This window comes from Sphaerodactylus townsendi, linkage group LG01 (genome assembly GCF_021028975.2).
Source record: "Sphaerodactylus townsendi isolate TG3544 linkage group LG01, MPM_Stown_v2.3, whole genome shotgun sequence".
NCBI lineage: Eukaryota > Metazoa > Chordata > Lepidosauria > Squamata > Sphaerodactylidae > Sphaerodactylus > Sphaerodactylus townsendi.
This window is the reverse complement of record NC_059425.1, coordinates 180,165,009-180,182,631: the sequence shown is the minus strand read 5'-3', so window position 1 is coordinate 180,182,631 and position 17,623 is coordinate 180,165,009. Positions and strand designations below refer to the sequence as shown.

Here is a 17,623-nt window from a genome sequence, read left to right as displayed (position 1 = left end):
GTTTAACCTCTATTTAAATGACCTTGCTCCTCATCTGAACCAGATTGACAACCACGCACCTATCTTGGGACAAAGGCCAACCTATTTGCTTCTTTATGCAGACGACACAGTTTTGCTGTCTCGGTCCAAGATCAGCTTACGAAGACTCCTTCAAGCTTTCGCCACTTATTGCAGAAATAACACATTGTCGATAAATTACAAGTCAAAAGTGTTGGTCTTTTCTAAGTCAAAAAAACATAACAGATGGAAAATAAATGCCATGATGATTGAACAGGTTTATTCATTTAGATATCTAGGAATTACCTTCCATCACTTGCTGACTTGGACCTCTCACACCTATATGGCTATAAATAGAACCAAAACCAAAGTGCTGGCTGTATCCAGATTTTTTCACACCAAAGGCGGTCAGTTCTTTCCAGCCGTGATGAAAGTACTTCAATCTAAACTACTCCCCCAGTTATTTTATGGCGCACCAGTCTGGGGAGTAAATACTGCCGTCAAATTAGAGAGTGTTCAATCTCTGTTTTTTCCGCCACCTATTGGGTCTCCCAAACCCGGTAACATACCAAGTCCTTTGTTTAGAAACTGGAGCTAACATGATCTCTTCTCTGGTTTGGCTTTCTGTGTTTAAATTTTGGCTTCGCCTTCACTTCAGTGCATCTTCAGGCTCGCTTAACTTCCTGTTACACTCTACATTGTTTCAACTCTAACTGGCGCACTATAATTCTCAACCAAATTAAAAACATAGGCATTGCATTTGATCCACTTCTCTTGTTAGACGAAGGACAAGCTTTTAGGGTTTTGAAACAATGAACCCCTGATATTGAAGGGCAGCTGCTTATAGCTGGAGCTAGGAGAATCTGCTCCCCTATGTTGTATGGCATTCCATCCCTTCGGCCAGGCTTTAGATGAGCAACTTGACCTTTCTCCATCTTTTTAATGCTAGCTTGACTGAATATATTACCCACTGCTCAAACAAGTGGTAGATGCCATAATATTCCACAGGAGAACAGAGTATGTTCCTGTACAGCCGGTTTGCCTGAGATGACAGAACATGTTCTTCTTCAATGTAATGATTTAGCAGATCTTCGCTCATTTTTTCTCAAAGCCATTTTGAAGAAGAAACCAGTAAGATCAGATAGGGACACAGTATCAAATTTTTGAGTGACAACCATCCACATACTACAGAAATGGGTGCCAAGTTTTTATATAGGTTTTAGAGAGATAAATCTATGTATTAGTTTTAGCTATCTAGTTTTAATTCATCTTGTATATTGGTATTACCCTGCTTATGCCATTAAAGGTTTGTTTGTTCGTTCGTCTAAGCTAAAGAGCTTCAGTGTATTTAGAAAGGTGCAAGAACATAAGAACATAACAAGGAGCCTGCTGGATCAAACCAGAGCCCATCTAGTCCAGCACTCTGCTACTCGCAGTGGCCCACCAGGTGCCTTTGGGAGCTCACAGTGGCGTAGGAGGTTAAGAGCTCGTGTATCTAATCTGGAGGAACCGGGTTTGATTCCCAGCTCTGCCGCCTGAGCTGTGGAGCTGTGGAGGCTTATCTGGGGAATTCAGATTAGCCTGTACACTCCCACACACACCAGCTGGGTGACCTTGGGCTAGTCACAGCTTCTCAGAGCTCTCTCAGCCCCACCTACCTCACAGGGTGTTTGTTGTGAGGGGGGAAGGGCAAGGAGATTGAAAGCCTCTTTGAGTCTCCTACAGGAGAGAAAGGGCGGATATAAATCGAAACTCTTCTTCTTCACCTGCAGGAGGTGAAAGCAATGGCCTTCTGCTGCTGCTGCTGCTCCTGAGCACCTGGTCTGCTAAGGCATTTGCAATCTCAGATCAAGGAGGGTCAAGATTGGTAGCCACAGATCGACTTCTCCTCCATAAATCCGTCCAAGCCCCTTTTAAAGCTCTCCAGGTTAGTGGCCACCTCCTGTGGCAGCATATTCCAAACACCAATCACACGTCGTGTGAAGAAGTGTTTCCTTTTATTAGTCCTAATTCTTCCCCCCAGCATTTTCAATGGATGCCCCCTGGTTCTAGTTTTGTGAGAAAGAGAGAAAAAATTCTCTCTGTCGACATTTTCTACCCCAGGCATAATTTTATAGGCTTCAATCATATCCCCCCTCAGGCCTCTCCAAACTAAAGAGTCCCAAACGCTGCAGCCTCTCCTCATTAGGAAGGTGTTCCAATCCCTGTAACTTTGCTTAGAATTGGACTGCTCATGGGAAAAGCTACGGCATGGTGGAAACCCCTCATTTAATCCTGCCCCCAAAATCATCACGATACCAGTTTTCATCATTGCTCATTTTCCATCTTCTTTTTGCCCCTTGCTCAGTTATCTCCAGCTAACCCATGTAGTGTGTGATGCATTGCTTACTCCTCGCTGCATTCATTCGCCCCCATGGGTTTGGCATGGGCTTGACAGTTATGTAATAAAACATCACTGGTAGAACTCAAGTGGCTCCAGAGAAAGCCAAGGGAAGCCAATTTCTCTGTTCAGGACAGATGGTGCCTTGGTTACCTCTCTCCACATGCTGCCTCTGCTTTATTGCCAGTCTGCACACGCTCATTGCTGAAGCTCTAGATGCATTCCTTACACAGCCCAAATACACATAGATTCTGAGCTTGAAATGGACCACTTCAGACCACTGGTCAGTAATGACGACATTTCATCATTTATTTTTCACACAAGAAAAAGAATTTGGATTTATATCCCACCTTTCTCTCCTGTAAGGAGACTCAAGGTGGCTTACAAGCTCCTTTCACTTCCTGTCCCCACAACAGACACCTTGAGAGGTACGTGGGGCTGAGACAGTTCCGAAGAACTGTGACTATCCCAAGGTCGCCCAGCTGGAATGTAGGAGTGCAGAAACACATCTGGTTCACCAGATAAGCCTCCGCCACTGAGTGGGGAGGAGTGGGAAATCAAACCCAGTTCTCCAGATTAGAATCCACCTGATCTTAACCACTACACCATGCTGGCTGTCTTCCATGCAAAAAGCTTCCAGGTCATGTAGAAGGGCTCTAAGCCTAGTCATTTCGCTAGTGTACTAGTTTTCTATCTGCGTGGTTGTTTTTGAAAAGTAAATATATGCTGGAGCAATCGTATGAATACTGTAGATTGGTGCTCACCAGCTTTTCTGCCGGTGAAAATGAAAGGAAGGATCGCTTTTGACAAGGAAGGGAGGGAGGGAAGGAGGGAATAAATATGTTCATCATAAGGGAGGGAGGAGAAGTGCACAAGATGGAGTACAACCATTGGCTAGATCCAAGCCCCTGAGACGTATGAACCACCCTGTAGTCCAGAGAGGTTCAGTGAGTCATAGGCTTATCATTTGTGGCTACTATTTTAACAAAAGCACAGGTACATGGCATCATAGTAACACCGATAATTTTGTGTACGCTGAGAATGTTTGAAACTTTGTCCATGGCTGCATTTTCTACCCCATACCCTTCCTCCCACGTGGAACTAGCAATATAATCGTTAACAGGGTTACTCCCTTCTAAGCTCTTTGGATTCAACAGACTTAAAAGAGTGTAACTCTTGTATGGCTGAAGGCTTTCCTGGCTGGGATCAAAAGGCTCCTGTGGGTTTTCCGGGCTGCGTGGCCATGGTCTTGTGGCTTTTGCTCCGAACGTTTTGCCCGCATCTATGGCTGGCATCTTCAGAGGCTTGCCACAGCAAGATGTGTTTCTCTCTGTGGCACAGTGTGGCACGGTTGGTCTGAGACAGCTGCCGATGCTAACAGAACGACCAGAACGGCCCTGGAAATCAAACATGCCCACTTAACAACAGACCTGCCAGTCTGAAAGCCACATGGGGAAACAATCTTGCTGGTCAGGGCCACCTAAGTTGGGAAAAGTTTGCTTCAGATGGAAGCTAGCTGCTTAGTCTGTGTAATAACGACCCTTCAGTTTAAGGTGTGTACATTCTAATGTCTCTGTAAAAGACCTCTTTGGAACCTTGTGTGTGCCACAAAGGAAGAAAAGCAGGACAACGGCAGAAGCCTAGGAAACGCACATTTGAGATTCACATTCCTTGCCAACGCTGTCAGGAAAGGTGAACAGCCAGGCACGATCGTTTATACTTGCAAGAGATAATAACACATTATACTTGGTTTATCTTTAATGGAATGTACCTTTCTTTTCATCGAAGGAGGGGTAGGGAAATCAGATGCACGTTAAAATAAGTGAATCCATTCGCCGGCGATGCTATCTTCGTTAAGTCTGGCCATTCAAAGAAATCCGTGTCCTAAATGATTGTCTGCTTCTCCTTTTGTGGCTACTGTTGTAAAGCCCTCTAAAGCACACTTAGTAATACCCTCTGAAATTTCAGGTGGGGGAGGAACTGAACGAATCCTTAACAAGGACTTCAAGTGTAGAATTATTTGCTGGACACGTGGTCTTATGGGGGCCAGGCGGTTAATTACCTACTTCATTATCGTCAGAGTCAATTCAGCGATTTTGGGAAACGAAGTGGTTTCTCGTCACCTCTTGGTAATGGGGGGAGACAGCTGCTCTCACCAGCAGATCCATTACGGCTTATCACCAGAGCACAGACCACTAACACAACGCCATGAAATATGGCCGTTGTCACCGGGAGCCAGAACAAATGCCGGAACTCTTCCGAAAGCGATGGGGGAAGCCAGGGATACACCCACTTTGGAAGAAGCGGGCCTTTAACTTAAATGGATCTTCTTTCATTGATTTTAATGCATGGCACACAACAGCCTGATGCAACGCCCCCTGATAAAATTGATTTCTCCCAAGCGGCACATTGCTTGGCATTAATATATGCAACTTAACACTAGTCAGATGTATAGAATTAGCTGCTGTAAGTTTCATGATACTTTAAGTTGTGATTTTGCTGATGTGTGTATGTTGGGGGGGGGGGGTACTGCAGATTAGATTTATCATCTCCTACCTGCCCTTTGTGTTCGAATTTGAATGTGATTCACCCACCCAGTATATCTGCACCTGAAGCCAATTTCCTGGCTTGGTTGAAACGTCAATCAGTCATGTTTTATTATGGTCAGAGATCAGCATAAGGTAGATAAGAGACAAACAATTAAAAAGATAAGTTATCTTGAAACTATATAGCTTTAATATAACTTATCTTTTTAATTGTTTGTCTTTTATCTACCTTATACTGGTCTATGACCATAATAAAAAAATTGATTTTTATTATGATTTTTAAAAAATTTTATTATGATTTTTATTATTTCTTACACACACACACACACACACACACACACCCTTGGATAAAACATAAATATTAAAAGGAAACAAAAAGCTTCAAAACTAAAGGGAGGTAGTCATCAGGAAATGATGAAATTGGTAGATAGAAGACTATAACTATCAAAACACAATGCACTCTAATAAGACAGCCATAAGATTCATTAAGACAGATTTATATCACAGACCATCCTATGTTGTATTTCAAGTGTTGCTACACTAGGCAACAGTGTGTGTGATATCAGGATTGGTATCTGCAAGCAGCAAAGTATAAAATTGTCCTGTGTGAACTGGAGATCTGTGCAGAAGTGGCGAAACCAAATTGCTATGTATATTTTTATAGCACTGACTTCAGAGAAAGGCATATCCAATCGGTTGTGGTGGGTTTTCTGGGCTGTGTGGCTGTGGTCTGGTAGATCTTGTTCCTAACGTTTCGCCTGCATCTGTGGCTGGCATCTTCAGAGGTGTATCACAGCGAGAAGTCTGACACAATGTAATACAGCCTTTTCTCTGTGATACACCTCTGAAGATGCCAGCCACAGATGCAGGTGAAACGTTAGGAACAAGATCTACCAGACCACAGCCACACAGCCCGGAAAACCCACCACAACCCATTGAATCCGACCATGAAAGCCTTCAACAATGCATATCCAATTGAAGGGAGCAAGGGGTGTATTGCGCACCTGGCGCAAGCTTGGGGGGTAGAAAATCGCTCCTGGACCCTCCTCCTTTTCCTTGCGGCCCCCTGCACAGCCCCCCCTGTGGCGCCCCCCTGCCTTCTTGGGCCTCTTCACAACCCCCCTGCCCCCTTCCCACACTTACCTTAGTTCCTTTTCTTTTTCTAGTACTTTTTCAGGCCGAAAAAAGCAGCCTATTTACAGTTCAGGCTCAAAAACAGCCTGAGGAACTACAGTACCCAGGAGACCTTGGGGCTCACAAGGTCTCCTGGAAAGTATAGTTCCTTAGACAGTTTTTAGCCTGAACTATGAAGAGGCCACTTTTTTCAACCTGAAAAAGTACTAGAAAAAGAAAAGGAACCAAGGTAAATGTGGGAAGGGGCGGGGGCGCCATGGGGGGGGCGGGGGCCATGGGGGTGGTGGTGGAAAAAACACACTGTGCACCAGGCGCAGTTTGGCCCAGCTACATCTCTGGCCACATTTAATACAGTAAATGAACTAAAGGCCCCTTGCCTGTGTTCTGGTCCTTGTTTAGACCAGTTCTGACGGCTTGACCACACTGATGTTGACAGGTTACTGGTTGCTACTCGATCTACTACTTATCCCCTCGACCAGTGCCCATCCTGGCTGGTGAAAGCCAGAGGAAGTGCTATGGGAGCCCCTGTTGAAAATTAACAACTTCTTCCTTAGAATCATAGAATCATAGAGTTAGAAGAGACCACAGGGGCCATCAAGTCCAACCCCCTGCAATGCAGGAACACACAATCAAGGCACTCCCGACATATGCTGATCCAGCCTTTGTTTAAAAACCTCCAAAGAAGGAGACTACACCACTCTCCGAGGCAGTGAATCCCACTGTTGAACAGCCCTGACGGTCAGGAAGTTCTTCCTAATGTTTAGGTGGAATCTCTTTTCCTTCACCTTGAATCCATTACTCCGTGTCCTAGTCTCTGAGGCAGCAGAAAACAAGCTTGCTCCCTCTTCGACGTGACATCCCTTCAAATATTTAAACATGGTTATCATGGCCCCCCTTAACCTACACTTCTCCAGACTAAACTTACCCAGCTCCCTAAGCCTCTCTTCGCAGGGCATGGACTCCAGACCCTTTACCATTTTGGTCACCCTCCTCTGGACTCCTTCAGCAAGGAGTATTTCCAGGGCGGTTAAAAGAGGCCATAGTCCACCCACTCTTAAAAAGACCACCTTTAGATCCTTTGGATCTGGACAATTACTGCCCAGTTTCAAATGTATCATTCCTGGGTAAGGTGATTGAGAGAGTGGTTGTGGAATAGCTACAAATTTTCCTGGATGACACAAAGGTGTTGGATCGCTACCAGTTTGGTCCCCGTGCCGGTCATGGGCTGGAGACCATGCTACTCACCATTGTGGATGATGGTGGATGATGGCTCTTTCCTTCAGGGCCGGGGACTGCAGGTGATATCCAGGGGGGATGTATCCAAGTGATGCCCCATCAGGTGTGGGGTGCTGCAGAGAAGCCATCCTTTCCCCAATGCTATTTAGCATCTTTGTGCAACCCCTGGCCAATTGACACCCACCTCATCCTTACCATAGAGCCGTGGTGGCAAACCTTTGGCACTCCAGATGTTATGGACTACAATTCCCATCAGCCCCTTGCCAGCATGGCCGAATCGCCACCACTGCCATAGAGGGTCAGCCAGACTCTGTCCCTGATGCTCTCCAGCACCGTTTAGAAGCTGTGGCTGGCTGGTTGAAAACAAGCAGACTGACACTTAATCCAGCGAATGCAGCGTGGCTGGGTTGGGGGGGGGAGGGGCCGGGGAACTTCCCACTGCCAGCCTTAGACGGTGAGGCCCTACATCTGACCTCGTCAGTGAAGAGTCTTGGCCTGGCCTTGGACTCTACCCTTTCGTTGGAGGACCAGGCCATGAGAACAGCCCAAACTGCGTTTTTCCACCTTCGCCAAGCTAGGCAGTTAGCCCCCTACCTCTCCCAGTCCAACCTTGCTGCATTCATCCAAGTGACAGTCACCTCCAGGCTAGATTACTGCAACTCGCTCTACATTGGCCCACCTTTGTCGCTGATTCAGAAATTAAAACGCATCCAAAATTCAGCCGCGAGGCTGCTTACAGGAGCGGCCAGCAGAGGCCATATAACACTAGTCCTGGAATATCTACACTGCCTGCCCATCGAGCAGTGATGGGATCCAAAATTTTTTAGCAACAGGTTCCCATGGTGGTGGGATTCACACAGTGGTGTAGCGCCAATGGGGCTGGGCGGGGCATGACGGGGGCGTGGCCGGGCATTCCGGGGGCGGGGCATTAATAATTTCTCTGTTACTGTAAAAAACTCTAACTGTAAAAAAAAGTTCCTAATTTCCAGCTGGTATCTTTCTGTCCATAATTTAAACTCATTATAGCAAGTCCTATCGTCTACTGCCAACAGAAACAACGACTTCTCCTCTAATTGACTGCCTGTCAAATACTTAATACTTTCAAATACTTAATCAAAAGGAGGATACTTTTCTTAAACAAGGAACTTTACCATATTTCTAAAACATGTTTTTAAAACAGCCCAACAGGGAGAATTATCCCGTTTTCTACCTTCGCTAACCAGCCACATAGGAAACAACAGGACTTTTTGATTTTTGGACCTAATGGAATTTCTAACGGAAAAGCAGACCCAATTAGTAACCCCCTCTCGGCACACACAAATAATTAGTAACCCACTCTTGGGAACTGGTGAGAACCTGCTGGATCCCACCTCTGCCATTGAGTATTGGATCATCTTCAAAGTTCTGGTGTTAACCTATAAGGCCATTTCCACGTACTTGCAGGACCGCATCTCCCAATATCGCCCTCAGAGGCCTCGCCGCTCAGCAGAGGGGTATCTACTGGTGGTCCCGGGCCTGAGGGATATCCAGCTGGCTGTAACAAGAGTCTGGTGGAACATGCTGCCGAGTAACATCAGGGCCCTGCGGAGCCTGACCCAATTCCTCAGGGCCTGTGAAATGAAGCTGTTCCGCCAGGCCTTTCCATCAAGCCAGCCAGATATTTCCCGATTACGTTATCTCCCTTGGGCCTCCCGTGGGAGAAACAATATGTTTTGCCATTTGAGGTTTTTAGTTGGATTGTTTTAAATGGTTTTATGATTTATTTTTATTGATTGTTATGGGGGGGGGGGGTTAATGAATTTTATGTATGATTTTAGGCTTTACGCCATTGTCAGCCGCCCCAAGCCATTTGGGGATAGGGCAGGGTATAATCAAAATAAATAAATAAATAATGGGGGGGGGCGGCAAGCTGAGGAGGTGGAGAATATATTCATACCTGAAGCATGAACTCAGGGAGAATTATTAAATTAGTGCTGGTATCTAAGACGTTCATTTGCACAGGGGAAGCACAGGGTCTCTCGGGTGCTTCAATCTGACATGACTTTATGAAGCATTTCTTTGTAAGCTTTTGATGTGACAATTAAAGATGGATGACAGAAAACCATTCCCTCTCTTTTTCGCTCTCTCTCACAGCAAAACGCATAATGAAACCCATTAACGCTACTTAAATGTCTCCAAAACCATCAGAAACCCATCTGCGTACCCTGCTCCCGCCAGTTTGTTTCAGGTAGAGAAAAGCCAGATATAAAGCCAGATTCTTCTTCTTCCTCTCTTCCTCTTAAGGAAGGACACATCTCATTTTTAAAAAACAAACTATGTTGCACGATTTTGTTGCATAGCATCGACGTAATTGATCACCCTTAATTGATTGTCCTAGGACAGGGGTGGGCAACCTAAGGCACTCCAGATGTTCATGGACTACAATTCCCATCAGCCCCTACCAGCATGGCCAATTGGCCATGCTGGCAGAGGCTGATGGGAATTGTAGTCCATGATGGGAATTGTAGAATTGTAGTCCAATTGGCCATGCTGGCAGAGGCTGATGGGAATTGTAGTCCATGATGGAAATTGTAGAATTGTAGTCCAATTGGCCATGCTGGCAGAGGCTGATGGGAATTGTAGTCCATGATGGGAATTGTAGAATTGTAGTCCAATTGGCCATGCTGGCAGAGGCTGATGGGAGTTGTAGAACTGTAGTCCAATTGGCCATGCTGGCAGAGGCTGATGGGAATTGTAGTCCATGAACATCTGGAGTGCCATAGGTTGTCCACCACTGTCCTAGAATCACAGCTGCTGTCCAGACTACAGGGATCCATTTCTCCTGTAGAATATAGCAGGTTCAGAACCCTGGCGCACCCTAGTTTCTAGATCAGGGGTAGGGAACCTGCGGCTCTCCAGATGTTCAGGAACTACAATTCCCATCAGCCCCTACCAGCATGGCCAATTGGCCATGCTGACAGAGGCTGATGGGAATTGTAGTTCCTGAACATCTGGAGAGCCGCAGGTTCCCTACCCCTGTTCTAGATGATTCCCCAGATTCTCCCCTCTACAGACACCATCCCCAAATCTCCCGGAATGTTTCAGGCTGGGGTTGACAGCCATATCACTGGGCCACCCCTTTGGGACAGATGAAATTGAAGTTCTCCGCGGTTTCCATTGTGGCTTTTTGTGTTGAATCATGAGCACAGAATCTCTTAGGCCTCTTTTTCAGTGACATTCAGAGGTGGACATCCTACATTTTGGTTTGGACTCCTAGCTCTGTGGAGTTCTGCTGTGTGATTTCCATGCCTTCAACAGCAGTCAGTGCCAGATAAAGCATACGGATCTTATACTCTCCCAACCTTTATTGGCATACCGATAAGGAAACAAAACAATCAATAAGACTTCAATAGGACATCAGTGAAGACACACTACAAAGTATATTAGATAAATACTAAAATAAATACAGTATAGATTAACCAGTTATTAAATTGATTTAGACTTCTTTAAAATTTTAGAATTAAAATGTAGAGACGGTACTAGTGGTTTAAGAATCCCCATCTTTCAACGTCTAAGCCAGTGATGGTGAACCTTTGTGAGACTGAGTGCCAAATTGCAACCCAAAACCCACCGTAGATCATGTCCGCAGAGAAAATTCTCTCCCTTTCAGGAGAATCAAAAGTATTCTAGTTTAGACTGAGAATCCATGGCAGTGAGAAAAAAAATAGATTTGGGCATCGTAGATGTATCTCACTTTGCATGGACAGTTTTACACAATGCACAGAATATAACGCTCAGTAACCACACCATTTTCCATACAACCACTTTCTCCATAACACCCCACATAAGTGAATCCAAACATAGGAGTCATTACTTTTCATTCAACTAAAAGGCAACAAAGTAGTTGTTAGCATTGGATAGACTATCATCAAATGGTCATTTATTGTAATAGTCTGTCGTTATATACAGCGTTTTCAAGTATATGTAATAATGCATCTTTCAGGAAAATGACATTTTCTTTGCCCCGCAATGATACGTTAGGCAGGACCCAGTGGACGGTCGGTGTGTTCTTTGCTGTATCATTCAAATTGCTTTGCTCAGTCATTTTTATCAGTATGACATTAGATCTGCGGCAGTCTTTAATCAAAAGCTATCTTCTGTTCCCAGACCATCGTTAGAGGAAATAAACCTTGCAAAGACGCGTCCATCAACGGCTTGCTGGAAGAATTTGACAACATCTCGGTGACCCGTTCCAATTCCCTCCGGAAGGAGAGCCCGCCCACTTCTCACCTGGACCACTCGAACCACTTGGAAAGTCACCAGCAAGAAAATGGCTACATCACATATTCTCAGTACTCGAGCGAGTCGGATACTGGCGTGGACTTCGTGGCTGAAAAATACAGAGACAAGAGCATTCCCGGGGAAGATTTCGACAAATACTCCCGGAGCAGCTACGCTGCAAAACAGAACGGGCATGCCATGAAAATGAAACCCAGCGATATGTATTTTTTGGAAGCAAAGACTCTGAAATCGGATCTCTCTCGGTTCCTGCCGGATTATCATGCTCACATGGACGCGAAAAGCAGACTGAGCGACTATGGTGGTCTGAGATTGGAATACCAGAGGGAGACGAGTTCTCTGGATTACAAAGAGCCTTTTCATTACACGCCCTCTAGAACTTCCCTTCACAGCCAGTGTTCAAGGGAGAGACTAGAATACAGTGACAGCAAATGGGGAAAGGACGATTGTGACAAAAGACCCAAGTCATCCTATGTAAACCCGGCAAGCCCTCAACCAGCCATGAGACAGAGATCCAGGTCAGGCTCTGGTCTCCAAGAGCCAATCGTACCCTATGGAGCGAGTGCTTTTAAGTCCAGTCAGCAAGGGCATTCCTATAGTTCATATACCTACCCTCGGTTATCAGAAACTGCAACAGGCGTTCCAAAGGTAAACGTTTACAGATCGACCTTTTCGGCACTGTGGTCAGTTCACTATCTTGAGTTCAAAACCTATTTTGCAGTCCACTGCAGTCCGGGTGTTTCAGGAATTAGGTAGATTGTCGCTTCAGTGGTTGATATCACAGAGAGGTGAGAATGGAAAAGAAAGAAGGACCTGAATGTGAATAACAGTGTCTTGCCCTAGATCCCCTCTTTTTGTATTTGAATGCAACCCTGCTCCTCCTGCCCAGTGATGTGGGTCTGTTGATCTTCTCACACAAGCATCACTGATCTTCTCTGTTTTGCCTTCCCACCAGCTGCCCCTTCTGATTCTGGAAAAGTTGGTTTCCAGGATCTCGGGACCCGTGTGGAATAATGGCTATGAGAGGTCACAACTGCAGTGAGGCAAGAGAAGGACCTCCATCTCATCTTCCTTCAGTGGAGCTTTCTGGAAGACAGGATGGGTCATTTCACCCCCTTCGCCTTCCTCACTGCAGGTCGCTGATCCGCATGGCTGTTCCTCCATGCAGCCTCTGCAGCTCTGGACATCAGCGTTCCTGGGGCTGGAAAGGGCTACTGGAGAGCTGGATGTCGGGGATTGTATCTAATTGATTGAGATGCATTCCTAGCTCAATGCAATTACTACAAGATATATGTAACCAGCCTGCTATATGTTACCATCACTGTTCCGGGACATTCTTTCCTTGATCTTTGCTTTATGGCTTCACACGCCAAGTAGATAACTAGGCTCACCCCTGACACTTTTGGTCTCATGGGAGACGGGGTTGTTTCCGTTGTCCTGTAGGGCCGGAGGCCAGGTGGCTTTATCTCTCTCTATCTATTGCCGACCTTGGGGTGCCTTAGCTCCAAACTAACTCTTTCTTACATTTTTTGGGAAAATGGGAGGGGGGGCTAACATCAGGATAAAGGGGGTAGCAAAATCCAGGTTCGCCAGAACTGGCTCTAACCAGCTGGGTGCTTTGATGCCTATAAATAAACGCTGCTGATCAACAACACAGATTCCATTTATTGCTTCAAGGTTCGAAACCTAACAATGGGAAAGCAGGGAAGATTTGTAATGGCCAGTTCTTTCCACTGAAACTATGCAAAGGCGTATGTTTGGATGCTCATTGTAAGGGCAGAGTAGATCTTAACTAGGGATGAAATAGGCCAGTGATGGTGAACCTTTTAGAAACTGCGTGCTGGGGCGGAGCAAGGCGAAACTGCACCCAGGACACATGTGCGCCCCGCGCCCCTGCCTTGCCCCTGTCCACCCCCACCCTGCCCCGAAACACCCCTGCCACACCCCCGCAGGGGTGCACACCCAGTGCATCATGCACCCCTCACTCCCTTGGCGCTATGCCACTGCCGAGTGTCCAAACTGGGGTGACGACACGCGTGCCCACAAAGAGGGCTCTGAGTGCCACCTCTGGCACGTGCGCCATGGGTTCGCCACCACTGACATAGGCTGTTCCCATTTCTTTTGCTACAAAGATCTCATTTTTGCATGCTGCAGTTTCTTGGCTATCTGCGGAATGCCTCCGTTATCCTTGGCTTCAGCGTGTTCCATTGTGGGTGCCTTCCAGCTACTCCAATGGAATTTTCATTTAGACACACAACCTAACGTGGATCCGGATGCAGGCAAAGTTTTCACTGTTGATGACAGGAGGCACATTAACACAGATGCTGCCGCTGTCTGTAATGATTCTTATTCCCCCACCCCTTCCAAGGAGCTTGTGTTACAGTGTGTACCAATATGCCCCCCACTCCAGTGGAAAGTAAAATGAGACTGCATTGGACAGAAGGCATGACTAGGAAAGCTGCATGTACCCAGGTGCCTCTAAGATCTAGGCTAGTACTGGAACCACTTCAATTATCATGATATTTCTGGACAAGATACAAAAAGCACAGCTGCCCTCCAAAGCCAACTGCTAAATATTTAGCTTTCTTCTCCCTCTTCTTGTTAAGAATTGTGACACAGAGGCGTGGCGGGGGGGAATCATGCCTGGGGCGACACTTGCTGTAGGCCCCCTGTGCCCCCCTATTCCCCACTTACCTTAGCCCACAGGTGTCAAACTCGCGGCCCTCCAGATGTTATGGACTACAGTTCCCATCATCCCCTGCCAGAATCATGCTGGCAGGGGATGATGGGAACTGTAGTCCATAACATCTGGAGGCCCACGAGTTTGACACCTATGCCTTAGCCAGTGGCAGTCCTGGGTAACCTGGCTGCAGCCTCCGCCAGGCCTGGAAGGGCGGGCTCAGACCAAGGGGTGCCCAGCGGCAGCCTCCCCCAGGCCTGGTGGGGCAGGGCCGAGGGGAGGGATATGGGGGCGGTTCTCCACCCCCACCCCCACATGACCCCCGGCATTCGCCCAGGGACATATGACCCCACGTGTCCCTGTGAGCGCTTCCCCCTGCTCTGACATGAAGATATTCTGGACCTCTTGCTTCTCACTAGCGCCTGGGGATGTGGGGCTGAGTCAAGGAAACATAGATCGTCTCAATGTAAGAATGTGACATAGGGTTGCCAATCTATAGGGGGCCCCTGAAAAAAATGGGGGGATGGACTCTATGGCATTGTACTCTTCTAAGACCTGTTCCCTCCACAAAGCCCACCCTCCCCAGGCTGTACCCCAACCCAGAGCTGGCAACCCCATCAAGAAATGATAGAGGGGGGATAAACATGTAGCTGCTAAGGTTTTTGTGCGCATTTAGTGTCTTTGCAAATTCTTAAATGAACAGGGGTGTATCTAAGGGGGGGATAATGCCCTGGGTACTGCTTGAGGAGGGGCAGACAACCTAGAGGGCCCCCCACCACAGAAGCCCTCCCCCCACTGTCAAGCTGCACCCTGAAACTCTACAAGGAGTTTGGGAAGGGGTCACAATTCAAGACTGACTTGGATCCAATGTTCAGTTGTGCATTCTTGAGTCCAAACTCCATGTGGAGGGTGCAGTTCACAACTGGACCCAGGATGCACAGTTCACAACTGGACTCAGCCAGGTCCAGCTTTACACTGCAGGGTTCACCTCGAAGCCAGTGGTTTCAACCTGGACCTGGCCTGGCAGAGATCAGACTTGGCCTGGCTGGGCCCAGCTTTATATTGCTGGCTCCATCTCCAAAGTCCACATGACTTCAGAGGCGCAGCTTGAGAGGCAGAGCCGGCAGTGTAAAGCTGGGCCCAGCTAGGACTGTTCAAGGCTGGGTTCAGCCTGGCAGGGCCCAGCTTTAAACGGCAGCCTCCGGAGGTGGAGCGCACGGTTTTAAAGTTGAAGCTCACCAAGCCCAGCCTTGAACTGCACATTCCCCCCACCACCACCTGAACTCCACATGTTGGGCACAGAGTTGCCATATTTAGTAGATATTCCCCTGTTCTGTGTGAGCCCTCCGGGGGAGGGCAATATACAAGTATAATTAATTGATTGATTGATTGATTGATTAATAACTGGTTTTCAAAAGACTGAGACCAAGAGGCATACTAGGGGAGGGAAATGGCACCTGGGGAAACACCTGCACAGGGTGCCCCATGCCCCCCCCCCATGCCCCACTTACCTTAGCCGGAGGAGGAGGGTGGCAGCAGTCCCGGGAGGTCTGGTAGGGCTGGGCTGAGGCCCGGGTGCTTTTCAGCAGCAGGTGGGCCGGGAGCCTTCCGCAGGCCCACCGGGTGCACTTCACATGATCTAATGGGTGGTGCCCGGGGTCAGTTGACACCCCCCCATGTTCCTCTGGCAGAAACGCCACTGCTGAGACCCTTCTCCTTTCCTCCCATGGTCGAATCCCCACTTGAAATTTGTACACAGATCCAAACCTGTTCGTTGTGAAACCGTGTCCTCTTCATCGGAGTTTCTCCCTCCCCACCGCAGTGAGCACACAGCAGACACACCCAGTTGCAGAACTCTTAGCAATCCCCACTACCAGGCGAGCTCACTTCGCTGGTCTCCCCTGATTGGCTGGCGTGCCTTGATGGGGCGGGACCTTTTCCCACTGCGGAAACGTACATTGTAAAGGCGTGATTTAAAAAAATAGCGTGTAAAAGTTTAATGTTTGACTGTTTAATTGTGCAAACAGTTAATCATTACCTGTGTAAACCATGAATGATTCAAAGTTATGCGTTTGACTGTTTAATATTTGCATCCCTTTCTGCTGGCCGATCGCAAAAGCGGAAACGAAACCAAGGAAAGGCTGTGCGCGCATCGCAGCGCTGATTGGTTGCCCGAAATAACACTCCAGGGCGGGAAACAAGTCAGGGTTTTAACCCTCATCCCCCTCCTCGGATCAGCTCTGAACCGTGTTAATGGGGTCTATGCCACTTGCAACCAGGTCCTGCTGGAATGCAGTTTAACGGGGAGAACGAGCGCCAGAAACAGAATCTGCCACACAAACAATGGGGAGGTCGTCCCTCAAACCTGGTTAGTTTGTGTTCTGAAACCTGGCTAAGGCGGTAGTGGGGATTCGACCCATGAGGAGCATTTGAATACACACTAATAAATCCCACCTAATTTCAAGACTTCCTCTCACATTCGGTTGCTGTCTTTTCTGTCGCAGTTTATCTGACTCCCTGAAAGCAGTCTTTTGAGGAGCAGCTTCATAGTGCTTTGTGTCAGAATAACGTGGAAGTCCCCCTACCGATAGCAGTGTTTTCTACATTCAAATGGGAACGTATTCTGGGATTCCAAACCTAATTTTTATTTACACGCCCCCCAGTCCAAAAACTATACTGCGAAAACAACCACACCATGTGGAGTCTTCCAGATTTTTAGCAATTCCGTGTTGCTAGTTTTTGTTACGTGACACTGACGCCAACTCCGTGGTAGCTGTGTTGCACATATTTGTATCGGTGAGCATCGTAGAATGCCTGCACTCAAGGCGCTGAGCCCTTTGCTGCACAAATGAATTAATTTAAGAATTTAATTTCATTTGATTTATAAACGACTCTTTCCCAATGAACTGGCCTCAGAGCAGTGGGCAACAACATATATACAATTATATAACAACATGTATACAAATATATAACAACATATATAAAAATATACAATTAGGTATCAAATTTTGAAAACTGTAGTTCCTACAGTATGGTGCCTTTCCCTTCTTAACCCTGACAGTAGGACTGATAACAATTTTTTTTTAAAAAAAATCACTAGGAACATGAAATAAAAAAGAATGTTGACCATAAAAACCTAAAAAGAGGAGAGGCCAGTTGGATGGACTAGCTATAGCCTTCGAGCCTCTGCTCCCACTGCAATCCCTTTGAACTTAATAAGATTACTCAGGAGAAAGGGGAAGTTAATTTGACCTGCTTAACCTTTAACCTTTGGATAATGCATGTGGGTTTTTTCATAGAATCATAGAAATGGAAGAGACCACAAGAGCCATCCAGTCCAAACCCCTGCCATGTAGGAACACACAATCAAAG

At 46.9% G+C, this 17,623-nt stretch overlaps 1 protein-coding gene across 3 annotated transcripts in view; it reads left to right on the top strand.

The window, feature by feature from the left end:
- The window catches only part of PAK5 (p21 (RAC1) activated kinase 5), a 195,159-nt gene that overhangs the window by 135,242 nt on the left and 42,294 nt on the right, over positions 1–17,623 (top strand). For all 3 annotated transcript variants that reach the window (XM_048501101.1, XM_048501091.1, XM_048501111.1), the window contains one exon: positions 11,440–12,219. In XM_048501101.1, the coding sequence (XP_048357058.1) occupies positions 11,440–12,219 (780 nt within the window). The remainder of the gene's footprint in view (positions 1–11,439; positions 12,220–17,623) is intronic.